This window comes from Mobula birostris, chromosome 22 (assembly GCF_030028105.1).
Source record: "Mobula birostris isolate sMobBir1 chromosome 22, sMobBir1.hap1, whole genome shotgun sequence".
NCBI classification, from domain to species: domain Eukaryota; kingdom Metazoa; phylum Chordata; class Chondrichthyes; order Myliobatiformes; family Myliobatidae; genus Mobula; species Mobula birostris.
The window spans coordinates 7368104-7383889 of NC_092391.1; the positions used below are offsets into that span (position 1 = coordinate 7368104).

The 15786-nt window shown below is 45.3% G+C and overlaps 1 protein-coding gene across 1 annotated transcript in view; it reads right to left on the reverse strand.

The window, feature by feature from the left end:
* Nucleotides 1-15786, reverse strand: part of LOC140186499 (nuclear receptor subfamily 5 group A member 2-like) — a 109374-nt gene that overhangs the window by 66089 nt on the left and 27499 nt on the right. The window contains exon 4 of the mRNA XM_072240853.1: nucleotides 5553-6196. Within this exon, the coding sequence (XP_072096954.1) occupies nucleotides 5553-6196 (644 nt within the window). The remainder of the gene's footprint in view (nucleotides 1-5552; nucleotides 6197-15786) is intronic.

Sequence of the window (15786 nt, forward strand, 5' to 3'; positions counted from 1 at the left end):
TAGAACAGGACAGCACAGTACAGGCCCTTCGGCCCACAATGTTGTGCCGACCCTCAAACCCTGCCTCCCATATAACCCCCCATCTTAAATTCCTCCATATACCTGTCTAGTAGTCTCTTAAACTTCACTAGTGTATCTGCCTCCACCACTGACTCAGGCAGTGCATTCCATGCACCAAACACTCTCTGAGTAAAAAACCTTCCTCTAATATCCCCCTTGAACTTCCCACCCCTTACCTTAAAGCCATGTCCTCTTGTATTGAGCAGTGGTGCCCTGGGGAAGAGGCACTGGCTGTCCACTCTATCTATTCCTCTTAATATCTTCTATACCTCTATCATGTCTCCTCTCATCCTCCTTCTCTCCAGAGAGTAAAGCCCTAGCTCCCTTAATCTCTGATCATAATGCATACTCTCTCTAAACCAGGCAGCATCCTGGTAAATCTCCTCTGTACCCTTTCCAATGCTTCCACATCCTTCCTATAGTGAGGCGACCAGAACTGGACACAGTACTCCAAGTGTGGCCTAACCAGAGTTTTATAGAGCTGCATCATTACCCTGCGACTCTTAAACTCTATCCCTCGACTGATGAAAGCTAACACTCCATAAGCTTTCTTAACTACCCTATCTACCTGTGAGGCAGCTTTCAGGGATCTGTGGACATGTACCCCCAGATCCCTCTGCTCCTCCACATTTCCAAGTATCCTGCCATTTACTTTGTACTCTGCCTTGGAGTTTGTCCTTCCAAAGTGTACCACCTCACACTTCTCCGGGTTGAACTCCATCTGCCACTTCTCAGCCCACTTCTGCATCTTATCAATGTCTCTCTGCAATCTTCGACAATCCTTTGCACTATCCACAACACCACCAACCTTTGTGTCATCTGCAAACTTGCCAACCCACTCTTCTACCCTCACATCCAGGTCGTTAATAAAAATCACAAAAAGTAGAGGTCCCAGAACCGATTCTTGTGGGACACTACTAGTCACATCCCTCCAATCCAAATGTACTCCCTCCACCACCACCCTCTGCCTTCTGCAGGCAAGCCAATTCTGAATCCACTTGGCCAGACTTCCCTGGATCCCATGCCTTCTGACTTTTTGAATAAGCCTACCGTGTGGAACCTTGTCAAATGCCTTACTAAAATCCATATAGATCACATCCACTGCACTACCCTCATCTATATGCCCGGTTACCTCCTCAAAGAACTCTATCAGGCTTGTTAGACACGATCTTCCCTTCACAAAGCCATGTTGACTGTACCTGATCAGACCGTGATTCTCTAAATGCCCATAGATCCTATCTCTAAGAATCTTTTTCATCAGCTTTCCCACCACAGACATAAGGCTCACTGGTCTATAGTTACCAGGACTATCCCTACTACCTTTTTTGAACAAGGGGACAACATTCTCCTCCCTCCAATCCTCCGGCACCATTCCCATGGACAACGAGGACGTAAAGATCCTAGCCAGAGGCTCAGCAATCTATTCCCTCTCCTCGTGGAGCAGCCTGGGGAATATTCTGTCAGGCCCCGGGGACTTATCCGTCCTAATGTATTTTAACAACTCCAAAACCTCCTCTCCCTTAATATCAACATGCTCCAAAACATCAGCCTCACTCATATTGTCCTCACCATCGTCAAGTTCCCTCTCATTGGTGAATACCGAAGAGAAATATTCATTGAGGACCTTGCTCACTTCCACAGTCTCCAGGCACACCTTCCCATCTTTATCTCTAATTGGTCCTATCTTCACTCCTGTCATCCTTTTGTTCTTCACATAATTGAGGAATGCCTTGGGATTTTCCTTTACCCTACCCCCAAGGCTTTCTCATGCCCCCTTCTTGCTCTCCTCAGCCCCTTCTTAAGCCTCTTTCTTGCTACCCTATATTCCTCAATAGACCCATCTGATCCTTGCTTCCTAAACCTCATGTATGTTGCCTTCTTCCACCTGACTAGATTGTCCACCTCACTTGTCACCCATGGTTCCTTCACCCTATCATTCTTTATCTTCCTCACCGGGACAAATTTATCCCTAACATCCTGCAAGAGATCCCTAAACATCGACCACATGTCCATAGTACATTTCCCTGCAAAAACGTCATCCCAATTCACGCCCGCAAGTTCTAGCCTTATAGCCTCATAACTTGCCCTTCCCCAATTAAAAATTTTCCTGTCCTCTCTGATTCTATCCTTGGGAAAACAGCAGGCTGATGGACAGCCTCTATCTCACTGTTACGACTCTATTGATTAGTCCTTCTTCTTAAGCCCATCTCCCCTACTAGGGCATAGGCTGCCAACAACAGCTCACCAGAGTCTCTGACCTGGGTCAGTCTTTTAGCCTTTCAAGGTGTAATCCATCAAAAATCTTTCCTGTCCCAGGGATGAGGTCTTTGGAGTTTCTGTTGGCATTTCTGCAGCTCTGGGCTTTTATGGGGTGGGGGTTGCTAGCCCCATGTCCAGCCTTCCTCCTTTTGCAGCTGGGCTTGGGAACGTTCATGGAAGAGTTAATTGAACCATTCCCTAGTATGATCATTTGCACTAATGGCCTCACGATCTAACTTGCCGTGTTCGTGCTCTGTTACTCTGGATTTGCAGCACCTGCAGAATCTCTTGTGTTTATGTTGTCATGATTTTGCACCTTATTGTTTACCTGCACTGCACTTTCTCTGTGTATGTTACACATTATTCTGCATTCTGTTGTTGTTTACCTCTGGACTCAGACTCAGATTTAGAAACACGCATACATCAAAATATACAGTACAATGCATAATTTGTTTTAACACCCAACACACCCAGGAGTGTGCTGGGGTCGGCCCACAAGTGCCTTTGAAGAGGTTAGCTTTAGTTGTCACATGTACACCGGAACATTGAAACATACAGTGAAATGCATCGTTTGCATCAAATCAAATCTGCGAGGATGTGCTGGGGGCAGCCTGCAAGTGTCGCCACTTTTCCGGTGCCAACACAGCATGCCCACAACTCACTAACCCTAACCCATACGTCTTTCAGAATGTGGGAGGAAACCAGAGCACCCAAAGGAAACATGTGCAGTCACGGGGAGAAAGTACAAACTCCTTGCAGACAGTGGTGGGAATTAAATGCCAATCAGTGGTCGCTGGCACTGTAAAACTTTGTGCTGACCGCTACACTATCCTGTCATTGTACATTCCCGTGCCAACATAGCATGCCCACAATGTCCAGCAACAACAATAGAACCTAACAAGATCCTTTTCTCCCATTGGTCCACTCTCCTCTCCTATCTGATTCCTTCTTCTTCAACCCTTTACATCTTCCACCAATCACCTACCAGCTTCTCACTTCATCCCACCCACTCACCCAACCCCGTAACCTGGTCTCATCTATCACCTGCCAGCTTGTACGCCTTCCACTCTCCCCACCTTCTTATTCTGATTTCCACGCCCTTCCTTTCCAGCCCTGATGAAGGATTTTGGCCTGAAACATCAACTGTTCATTCCCCTCCAAAGATGCTACCTGACCTTTCGAGTTCCTCTAGCATCTTGTGTGTGTGTGTTGACCAAGATTTCCAGCAAATCAAGCCCCTCCCCCAACCACCACTCACAGGTACAAACAGGTTTCCAGTCCCAAGACAGGCCACCTCCAGGCCTCTAGGCCTTAGCCCCAGACTCTTGGGCTCTCAGACATCAGGCATCCAACCTCCAGTCCCTGGCCTAGACTTGCACGCTCGACCTTCGGGCCTCTATCTCAATGAGGGAACAGGAACAAGGGGCAGAATGTCCACATTCCTGCACCTATTCAGAATGGTGGCCGTATAAGCAGCTGATGCATATCACAAGTAACCACAGAATCCAAGCAGACAGTCTCTGATGAGCATTGATAATGGTTGGAGTCGCCCGTCTTGTAAAGACACTGCCCAAAGGAGGCAATGGCAAACCACTTCTGTAGAAAAGATTGCCAAGAACAATCATGGTCAAGACCATGATCGCCTACATCATACGACACAGCACGTGATAATGATGATGATGCCAGAAAAGAGCCAGTAACATCATGAAGGATCGCACCCACCCTGCTCGTGGACTGTTTGTCCCTCTCCCGTGAGGGAGGAGCATCCATGCTAGGACCACCAGACTCAAAAACAGTGACTTTCCCCAAGCAGTGAGGCTGATCAACACCTCCACCCAATAACCCACCCCTCCACACCCCAACCACCACTACGTTATCATTTCCTGTCAGTCACTTTATGTACAGACACTCCTGTGGCTAGCATCACCTTATGGACATACAATTAATCTATGTGCGTATATAAGCTACCTTGTGTATTTATATTTATTGCATTTATTATTATTATTGTGTTCTTTATCATATTGTGCTTTTTTGGTCTGCATCAGATCTGGAGTAACAATTATTTTGTTCTCCTTTACACTTGTGTACCTGGAAATGATATTAAATAATCTTGAAGCTTGAACATCCCCCGTGAAACAAATGGAAAACCAAAGTCTCAGAGCTGGTGCAGTTATTACCACAAGAGCAACATTAAACGTTTTCAATTGCAGAATATCTCAGCATTGTCAAGTCCATCAACTTGTATTTACATTCCCATCCCTGCCGCTCTCCAACTCTTCAGCCGTATGCCAGTAATTTCTTCCTCCTCCCCTCCCCATTCTCTCTTTTTCCATTCCCCATTCTGGCTCCCATCTTACCCCTTCTCTTCTCACCTGCCCCTCACCTTCCTCTGGTGCCCCTCCTCCTTCCTTTCCTTTCATGGTCTATTCTCCTTTCTTATCAGATTCTTTCTCCTGCAGCTCAACTTCTTTCTTTATCAGCCCTTTATCTCTTAACCAATTAGATTCCTTTCCTGATCAGATTTCTTCTTCTTCATCTCTTTACCTTTTCCACCTATCAACTCCTCCACGAGGACCACAACCTTGTCGTAGGGTTTGGAGGCTTGCGTGCCTCAGTGACCTGGACAGCTACGTGTGCTGGAGTCAGGGCCTTGTGCTTTAGCTCTTGGTAGGGTCACTCATGCCAAACAGGTCAAAGGGTAGAAGCCAGACTAAGAGTGGCCCACCGGTCCTTCAGGTTCAGCGGTTCAGCTCAGGGCTAACAACCCTGACTGATTCAAAAAACATTGTTGAGAAAACAGCAATGAAGAATCCTATATCTTATGTGACAGACAGAGATGGAGGACCTTCATCGCTGTCCTAAACAGCAGCAGCATAACAGGCAGTAACTAACTAACTAACCAGCCTCTTATTTCATCCCTTTTCCCCAGCTTACCCATTTTCCCCTCACCTCATGTCACCTATCACCTGCCAGATTCAATTCCTTCTCCCTTCCCCAACCTTGTTATTCAGGCTTCCTTTCCAGCCCGAATGAAGGATCTCAGCCCAAAACAGCGACTGCTTATTGCCCCCAAAGATGCTGCCTGACCTGCTGGGCTCCTCCAGCATTTTGTGTGTGTTGCCCAGGGTCTCCAGCACCAGCAGAATCTCTTGCGCCACCATTAAATCTGGGTGACCGCACGGCACTAAAAGCACGGTTGACCGCAGCATCAGTTTTTATCAGGGGTGTCTTACCTTGAGTTCTCTGAAGAATATGCAACTCCGCGCCCATTCGACTATGGAGAAGAGGGTTTGGTCGGCCATTTTGCACATCAGGCCAAAGGTGCTAAGTTTCTCGTGTTTGCCTCTGTTGACCTGTTCCTGCTGTAGATGGGCCAAGATCTTAGCCTGGACTTGCGGTTCATCGGGCTCGCACCGCAGGAGTTCCATGATCAGCTGCGGTATGGTAGCGGGAGAGCCGGTCTGGTAGGTGTCTGGGTATGGGTAGCCAACAAGAGACTCTGGAGAGCTTGCATAGTGGTCTGGGTACTCAGACTTGATGGTTCGGTTATGGAACGTGGGGTACTGGTAGCTCGGTGGTGTCCCATGGTTGGGTATTGACATGCCTACTGTTGGAGAGCCATAGAGGTTTCTCTCATAACCTGTCGCTGGTAAAATGACCGGGTTAGGAGGAATGCCTTTGGAAACAGAATGTACATTGTGTACAGCGGTCGAGAGCGAATACTCGTTCTGCACTGACGACACCATTTGAGGCATGGTCTCTAGCTTGAAGCCATTTGCCCGGATCAGCGCTTTCTTTTGCTGTTTTAAGGCCCGGTCGCGTTTGTACATGGGCCCGAATTTGTTTCTTCCCCCTCTCATCCTGTCAGCACGGACGGCTGGTGAAGAAATGGAAAGAACACTCAGCAACTGGACTTGGGCACAAAGCACAATCACACAATTTCAAACACAGGATTATCTACAGTATACCCACCACAAATCTTCAAAGATTCCCAAGTTCAAAAGTCAACAAACTTTTAAGAAGTTGTTTGACTCGCAAATATTTATTTCTAAGTTCATCAACTGATGTCTGAATGGGGATGAAGGAAAATTAATATCAAAAAGAGAAAATATCACTGTTTTCCCCTGCAGCTGAGATAAACCCATTTTCTTTCAGCCTTTCAACAATTTTTGGCAAAACTTCTGAACCATCTTACTTTGTTTCTGTTTCTTTATTTTTTTAAATTCCCAACAAATTGCTGAGTTGCCAAATGGTTGGAGTTATATTGCTGATATGCTGATAAGGTTATACAATCAGTGGCCACTTTATTAGGTACACCTGTACACTTGCTCATCGATGTAAATATCGAATCAGCCAATCATGTGGTGGCCACTCAATACATAAAATCAATGGGGCGGCTCAGTAGTGTGTTATTATAGAAACACAGAAAACCTACAGCACAATACAGGCCCTTCGGCCCACAATGCTGTGCTGAACATGTACTCACTTAGAAGTTACCTAAAGTTACCCATAACCCTCACATGTGTACATAATAAAGAACTGCAGGTGGTTAGCACAATGCTTTACAGTACCAGTGACCCGGGTTCAATTTCCACCACGCCTGTGAGGAGTTTGTACGTTCTCTCCGTGACTGCGTGGGTTTCCTCCGGATCCTCCAGTTTCCACCCACATTCCAAAGATGTGCTGGTTGGCAGGTTAGTTCATGATTGTAAATTGTCCCGTGATTAGGCTAGGGTTAAATTGGGAGATTGATGGACAGTGCAGCTCAAAGGGTTGAAAGGCCTATTCTCCCATGCAGATGTGGTCAAGAGGTTCAATTGTTGTTCAGGCCAAACACCAGAATGGGGAAGAAATGTGATCTAAGTGACTTGGACAGTGGAATGATCATTGTTGCCGGACAGGCTGGTTTGAGTATCTCAGAAACTGCTGATCCCTTGGGATTTTCACACCCAACAGTCTCTAAAGTTTACAGAGAATGGCACAAAAAACAAAAATCATCCAGTGAGTGGTAGTTCTGTGGGTGAAAACACCTTGTTAATGAGAGAGGTCAGAGGAGAATGGCCAGACTGGTTCAAGCTGACGGGAAGGCGACAGTAACTCAAATAACCACACGTTACAACAGTGTTGTGCAGAAGAGCATCTCTGAACAGACAACATATCAAACCTTGAAGTGGATGGGCTACCATGAACGCACACAGTGGCCACTTTATTCAGTACAGGAGATGAGTAATAAAGTGGCCACTGGGAGTAGTTAAACAAAGTTTGGGATGCTTATCAGAGTGAGAAATATAATTAATGTTTGACTAGAAGATAATGTCACTGTCACTCTCCCATCACCACCGGATGTAAGAAATGCCTCCTGTCTTCCATGTAGTTTTCGGAGATTACTAACTCAAAGTAATATTTCTCCAAGCATTCTTGTCAACTTCTGCAGAAAATATCCCAGTTCATTTGATTTTGTTTGATCACCAAATCTATGTATTGCTCAAGATTTATTCTTTTAATCAATGTTCAAAGAATAAAGAATAAGATTCTCAGATATTAAATAAATTTTAATTCACCGATGAATCAAGTTCAAATTCAAGTTTAGTTGTCATTCATCCATGCATACGTACACAGCTAAACAGAACAGCATTCCACTGGGGCCAAAGTGCAAAACACAGCACATACAGTCACACACAGCACACAGCACGTATAGTTACGGCAGCACAGACTGTCACAAAATAATATTAGCACAAGTCCCTGTAAATTGAATTCAGTTTGTGTCCTTTAGCTAAATGTAATCCTTCTGCATTTTCTCTTGCTCACTGGTTGAATATCCAAGCTGGTACGATCTTTCATTGATTTTATTATGGTTATTGTTGAGTATGCCCACAAGAAAATGAATCCTAGGGTTGTATATGTACTTTGATAATAAATTTACTTTGAACTTTGAAATTAAAAAGTTATAGAGACTGACATTTGGGAACACTTTAAAGCTTTTGGTAGTTTTTTGAAGATCACTGACAAGCCACATCAATTTTTTTCAGACATTATTTCCCAAAGTTTTGAAAGTGTGCATCATTGGTCGGAACAAAGGAAGGGAAGGTTACTGTGTAGCACAGAAGTGGATATCAAAAAGGAATGCAATGGACGACCATTGCTAAACTACTCACACATCGTCACTGAATGAAGATGAACTTCTATCCTAAATGGCGTTAGTGTTCACACACAGGGTTAAACAGGATAGACAAGTCCACATTATCATCGCCTGGAGAGTCACTTCAGCGCAGAGCAGCTCTGCTATAAGGCCATAGGACATTGGAGTAGAATTAAGGCATTCGGCCCATCAAGTCTGCTCTGACATACTGTCACGGCTGATTTAGAACATACATGGAGCAGTGCAGTACAGAAACAGGCCATTCAGCCCGCAGTGTTGTATCAAACCAACTAAAAAGTAAATCAAAAACACCCAAACACTAATCTCTCCTCCTTACACCCTGTCCATATTCCTCCATCTTAAAAGTCTCCAATGTACTTGCCCCTACCAGGCAGCCACCACTCTCTGAGTAAAAAACTTACCCCTCACGTTCCCCTTGGACCTACCTCCTCTCACTTTCAATGTATGCCCTCTGGTACTAGACATTTCATCCCTGCGAAACACAAATTCTCTGACACCTCTATCTGTGTCCCTCATAATCTTGTAAACCTCTATCAGATCTTCCCTCAGCCTCTAGCGCTCCAGAGAAAACAACCCAAGTTTATCCAAGATGCTGGAGGAACTCAGCAGGTCAGGCGGCACCTATGGAAAAGAGTACCCTCGACATTTCGGGCTGAGACCCTTCAGCGGAACTGGAGAAAAAAAGACGAGGAGTCGAAGTTAAAAGGTGGGGGAAGGGGAGAGAGAAACACAAGATGTTAGGTGAAACTGGGAGGGGGAGGGATGAAGTAAAGAGCTGGGAAGTTGATTGGTGAAAGAGATACAGGGCTGGAGAAAGGGGAATCTGATGGGAGAGGACAGAAGGCCATGGAGGAAAGAAAACAGGGAGAAGCACCAGAGGGAGGTGATGGGGTGGGAAGGACAAGGTGAGAGGGAAAAGGGGATGGGGAATGGTGGGGGGGGGGCGTTACAGGAAGTTCGAGAAATCAAAGCTCACACCATCAGGCTGGAGGCTACCATGACAGAATATAAGGTGTCGCTCCTCCAGCCTGAGTGTGGCCTCACTGTGACAGTAAGATGGAAGGTAAAGTGTAATTCAGCCTCTCGTGAAGGCTCATGCCGTCTAAACCAGGCAGCATCGAAGTAAACATTTTCTGCACCTCTCAACTCCATTATTCTCTCTCTCAACCATGTTCTCTTGCCTTCTCCCCATATCCCCATATTCTTTTGCATGACTGCAAGAGGACCAGTGCTGGGAAATGAATATTCAAGGGTATACGTCCTATCGAAAGGACAGACTGACGGGCAGAGGGGGTGGGGTGGCTCTGTTGGTGAGGAATGATATTCAGTCCCTTGCGAGGGGGTACATAGAATCAGGAGACGTGGAGTCAGTATGGATAGAACTGAGAAATTCTAAGGGTAGAAAGACCCTAATGGGAGTTATCTACAGGCCCCCAAACAGTAGCCTGGATATAGGGTACAAGTTGAATCAAGAGTTAAAATTGGCATGTCGCAAAGGTAATGCTACGATTGTTATGGGTGATTTCAACATGCAGGTAGACTGAAAGAATCAGGTTGGTACTGGACCCCAAGAAAGGGAGTTTGTGGAGTGTCTCCGAGATGGATTCTTAGAGCAGCTTGTAGTGGAGCCTACCAGGGAGAAGGCAATTCTGGATCTAATGTTGTGTAATGAAACAGATTTGATAAGGGAACTCGAGGTAAAGGAGCCATTAGGAGGTAGTGACCATAATATGATAAGTTTTAATCTACATTTTGAGGGAAAAGGGAAAACCGGAAGTGTCAGTATTACAGTTGAACAAAGGGGACCTATGAGGGAGGAGCTGGCCAAAGTTGACTGGAAAGATACCCCAGCAGGGATGACAGTGGAACAACAATGGCAGGTATTTCTGGGAATAATACAGAAGGTGCAGGATCAGTTCATTCCAAAGAGGAAGAAAGGTTCTAAGGGGAGTAAGGGGCGACCGTGGCTGACAAGGGAAGTCAAGGACAGTATAAAAATAAAAGAGAAGAGGTATAACATTGCAAAGATGAGCAGGAAGCCAGAGGATTGGGAAACTTTTAAAGAGCAACAGAAGATAACTAAAAAGGCAATACGGGGAGAAAAGATGAGGTATGAAGGTAAGCTAGCCAAGAATATAAAGGAGGATAGTAAAAGCTTCTTTAGGTATGTGAAGGGGAAAAAATTAGTTAAGACCAAAGATGGGCCCTTGAAGACAGAAATGGGTGAATTTATTATGGGGAACAAAGAAGTGGCAGATGAGTTGAACAGGTACTTTGGATCTGTCTTCACTAGGGAAGACACAAACAATCTCCCAGATGTAATAGTGGCCAGAGGACCTAGGGTAATGGAGGAACTGAAGGAGATTCACATTGGGCAAAAAAATGGTGTTGGATAGACTGATGGGACTGAAGGCTGATAAATCCCCAGGGCCTGATGGTCTGCATCCCAGGGTACTCAAGGAGGTGGCTCTAGAAATCGTGGATGCATTGGTAATCGTTTTCCAATGTTCTATAGATTCAGGATCAGTTCCTGTGGATTAGAGGGTAGCTAATGTTATCCCACTTTTTAAGAAAGGAGGAAGAGAAAAAACAGGGAAGTATAGACCAGATAGCCTGACATCAGTGGTGGGGAAGATGCTGGAGTCAATTATTAAAGATGAAATAGTGGCACGTTTGGATAGCAGTAACAGCATCGGTCCGAGTCAGCATGGATTTACGAAGGGGAAATCATGTTTGACTAATCTTCTGGAATTTTTTGAGAATGTAACTATGAAAATGGACAAGGGAGGGCCAGTAGATGTAGTGTACCTGGACTTTCAGAAAGCCTTTGATAAGGTCCCACATAGGAGATTAGTGGGCAAAATTGGAGCACATGGTATTGGGAGTAGGGTACTGACGTGGATAGGAAATTGGTTGGCAGACAGGAAACAAAGAGTAGGGATTAACGGGTCCCTTTCAAAATGGCAGGCAGTGACTAGTGGGGTACCGCAAGGCTCGGTGCTGGGACCGCAGCTATTTATAATATACATTAATGATTTAGATGAAGGGATTAAAAGTAACATTAGCAAATTTGCAGATGACACAAAGCTGGGTGGCAGTGTGAAATGTGAGGAGGATGTTATGAGAATGCAGGGTGACTTGGACAGGTTGGGTGAGTGGGCAGATGCAGTTTAATATGGATAAATGTGAGGTTATCCACTTTGGTGGCAAGAACAGGAAGGCAGATTACTATCTGAATGGTGTCAAGTTAGGAAAAAGGGAAGTACAACGAGATCTAGGTGTCCTTGCTCATTAGTCACTGAAAGTAAGCATGCAGGTACAGCAAGCAGGCAGTGAAGAAAGCTAATGGCATGTTGGTCTTCATATCAAGGGGAGTTGGGTATAGGAGCAAAGAGGTCCTTCTCAGTTGTACAGGGCCCTGGTGAGACCACACCTGGAGTATTGTGTACAGTTTTGGTCTCCAAATTTGAGGAAGGACACTCTTGCTATTGAGGGAGTGCAGCGTAGGTTCACGAGGTTAATTCCCAGGATGGCGGGACTGTCATATGTTAAAAGATTCTCCTGCACCTATTGTCTATTGTTTATTGATTATCTATCCTTTGATGCCCTGACTAATCAAGAACCTATCAACCTCCACAACTTTGCAACAGTACCGCAATGCAATACATAATAACTGAAAAAAACATGAATTAGTGTAAATATATATATATATAATAGTTACATTAAACAAGTAGTGCAAAAATAAAAATAAAAAAATTAGTGAGGTAGTGTTCATGGGTTCAATGTTCATTCAGAGGGGTAGAAGCTGTTCCTGAATCATTGAGCATGTGTCTTCAGACTCCTGTACCTCTTCCTTGACGGTAGCAATGAGAAGAGGGCATGTCCTGGGTGACGAGGATCCTTAATGATGGATGCCACCTTTTTGAGGCATCGCTCCTTGAAGATGTCCTGGATACTATGGAGGCTAGTGGCCATGATGGAGATGACTACGTTGAGAACACTCTGTAGCTGATTTCGATCCTGTGCGGTAGCTCCCCTCCCCACCCACACTAGATGATGATGCAGCCAGTCATGACTTGATGATGCCTTCCAGAAATATGCCTATCACAGACTGCGCGGACACCAAGAAGGTGCATCATTCACATGAGCCGGGGAGGATTAGCGCAACTCCAGATCATAAACTGAAAGAAACTTTTTTTGGGACAATGGGGAATGTATTTACTATAACTCCCCACCATCGAGGACATCCTGAAGGACCTTCAGAATCCAGGACATGTGCTCTCCTTGTTACTACCATCGGGGAAGAGGTACAGAGGCCTGAGCATGCATACTCAATGTTCTTCCCATCTACCATCAGTTTTCTGAATGGTCCATGAACCCATAGACACTACCTCACTATTTAGCTCTGCTTTTGCAGTGTTTTTTCACTTTCAATAATGTATATTTTTTATTGTAACGGATAGCATTTTTCTATGTCTTGCTTGCATTTATTAGTCAAGGCATTGAGTTCAATAGTCAGGAAGTTATGTTGCAGCTTTATAAAACTCTAGTTAGACCGCATCTGGAGCATTGCATACACTTCTGGTCACCCCATTGTGGGAAGAATGTCGAAGTTGTGGAGAGGGTGTAGAAGTGGTTAATCAGGGTGCTGCCTGGATTAGAGGGTCTGTGCTATAACAAGAGGTTGGACAAACCTGAGTTGTTTTCTCTGGAGTGATGGAGGCTGAGAGGAGATCTGATAGAGGTTTATAAGATTATGAGAGGTATAGATAGAGTGGACAGACAGTTTCTTTCTCCCAGAGTTGAAATATCTAACACCAGAGGGCATGCATTTAAGGTGAGAGGGGGTAAGTTCAAAGGGGATGTGAGGGGCAAGTTTTTTACACAGAGAGTGGTGGGTGCTTGGAATGCATTGCCTGGGGTGGTGGTAGAGACAGAAACGTTAAAGACTTTTAAGAGACGTTTAGATAGGCGCATGAATGTGAGGAAATGGAAGAATATGGACGTTGTGTAGACAGAAGAGGCCATTTGACTGCTAATTTTATTGGTTTGGCACGATATTGTGGGCTGAAGGGCCTTTTCCTGTGCTGACCTGTTCTGTGTTTTATATACGTACTTTGACAATTAATTTACTTTGAACTTTGAAATAAGGCATGAATGGTCATACAATGAAGCCTGAGTAATTCTCATTGTACATTTACTTAATGATACAGTGCCTTCTTTCTTATATTCTGCACACAAATATTAAAGATAAACAAAATTATTTAAATTCTGCAGAAACAGAATGTTAGCCTAAGTTTTTTCCCTTGGTGATTTTCAGAGCTGCGCACACTGCTGTTTGCTACTTCAGGTCGATTTTCCTAGCGGTAACATGAGGTCACCTCAGACGGCGGTGGGGGGGGGGGGGGGGCCGACAGTGCCATTTCTGACCAGTCAAATGTCTGAGCACAGCTCGACGTGGCTGCAGTCCAAGCTCCACGGAGGAGGGCTTCTGGTTTGGAAAACAGACTGAGACCAGCTTGATTACAAAGCACATCTGCGCCGTCACCTAGCCAAGTGTATATCACCGGTGAGGTGAGGTGCAGGAGAAACATACCGACTCATATCCGAACAAAGCCTGATCACACACTGTGAATATCACCCCTGACCTTCGGTAATGATATCCCCAATGCCATCTGGGAAGGGGTTCAGGAGACCGCCCGCCCCCCCCCGTTCAGGATTGGCAAAAGCTGCAGAGGTTTGTAAACTCAGCCAGCTCCATCATGGGAAACACCCGCCCCAGCATCGAGCAAACCTTCAAAGGGCAACGCCTCAAAAAAGGTGGCATTCATCATTAAGGACACCATCACCCAGACCAAGAAGGCAGCATCCACCATGAAAGATCCCCATCACCCAGGACATGCCCTCTTCTCATTACTACCGTCGAGGAGGAGGTACAGGAGTTTGAAGACTCACACTCAGCATTTTACAAACAGCTTCTTATCATCACCATCAGGTTTCTGAACAGTCAATGAACAGTACCTCTCTACTTTTTCCCCCTTTTTTTGCTACTTATGTAATTTTATATATATTTCTTATTGTAATTAATAGCATATTTTATGTATTGCACTGTTTTGCTGCTCCAAAACAACACATTTCATAACACACACCCAGTAGCCACAGTGCCTAAAAAAGTAGCCACTGGGTGTATGTTCATGGCGTTCTACTGTTGCCCATTCACAAGGTTCCACATGTTGTGCATTCAGAGATGCTCTTCTGCACACCACTGTTGTAACGTGTGGTTATTTGAGTTACTGTCACCTTCCTGTCAGCCTGAAATCATCTGGCCATTCTCCCCTGACCTCCCTCATTAACAAGGTGCTAATCCACAGTTTACCCACAGAACTGTCGCTCACTGGACGTTTTTTGTTTTTTTGCACCATCCCCTGTAAACTCTAGAGACAGTTGTGCGTGAAAATCCCAGGAGATCAGCAGTTTCTGAGATACTCAAACCACCCCGTCTGGCACCGACAATCAAGCTCACTTAAGATCACATTCCTTCCCCATTATGATTGTTTGGTGTGAACAACATCTGAACCTCTTGACCATGTCTGCATGCTTTTGTGCATCGAGTTGCTGCCACATGATTGGCTGATCAGATATTTGCTTTGACAAGCGGGTGTATAGGTCTACATGATAAAGTGGCCGCAGATGTATGCTGTGATAATAAACCAGATTCTGACTCTAACTGGAATTTATCTGCTCAGGTTGTCTATGTCTGACTGTGGAAAAGGGTGATCATTCTGCAGGACAAACATTGTGTATGTCATGGTCCGGATCAGGTTCCCTTTAAATTTACTTTGTTTGTGTTATGATCCGGACCGTTGACTCCCTGTTTCCCTTTAATTCCCTGTTTTCCTGTGCCCCTCAGGCTTGGTGATTAAAGGCAATTTACTCTTGACTGAACCGGCAGTTTATAAGTCTCTGGCTTCAGTTGTTCGGGCGAGAGCGTTATCGAAGTCACCGAAGGTACTGCGAGCCAATGTCATCTGGCCAGAGCCAACTAAGTTTCTTGCCGGAGTAAGCCTAGTCTCCTCCCGAAGCAAGTGCCAGCAAGCTGCCTTCCCTTGCCAGAGCGGGTCAGTCAAAGTTAACCCGCCGGAGTGAGTCAAGAGCTCACCGCTGCTTGGAGCGTATTGGTGCCCCGTTATAGTTCTGTCCATTGTGTGGTCTCCGTATCCATGTCCTGTGTCTAAAAGGGGTCCCGACCCTGTACCCTGGAAGGGTCCTGACCCTGTGTCTTTTTGACCCTGAGTCCCGATTCCATC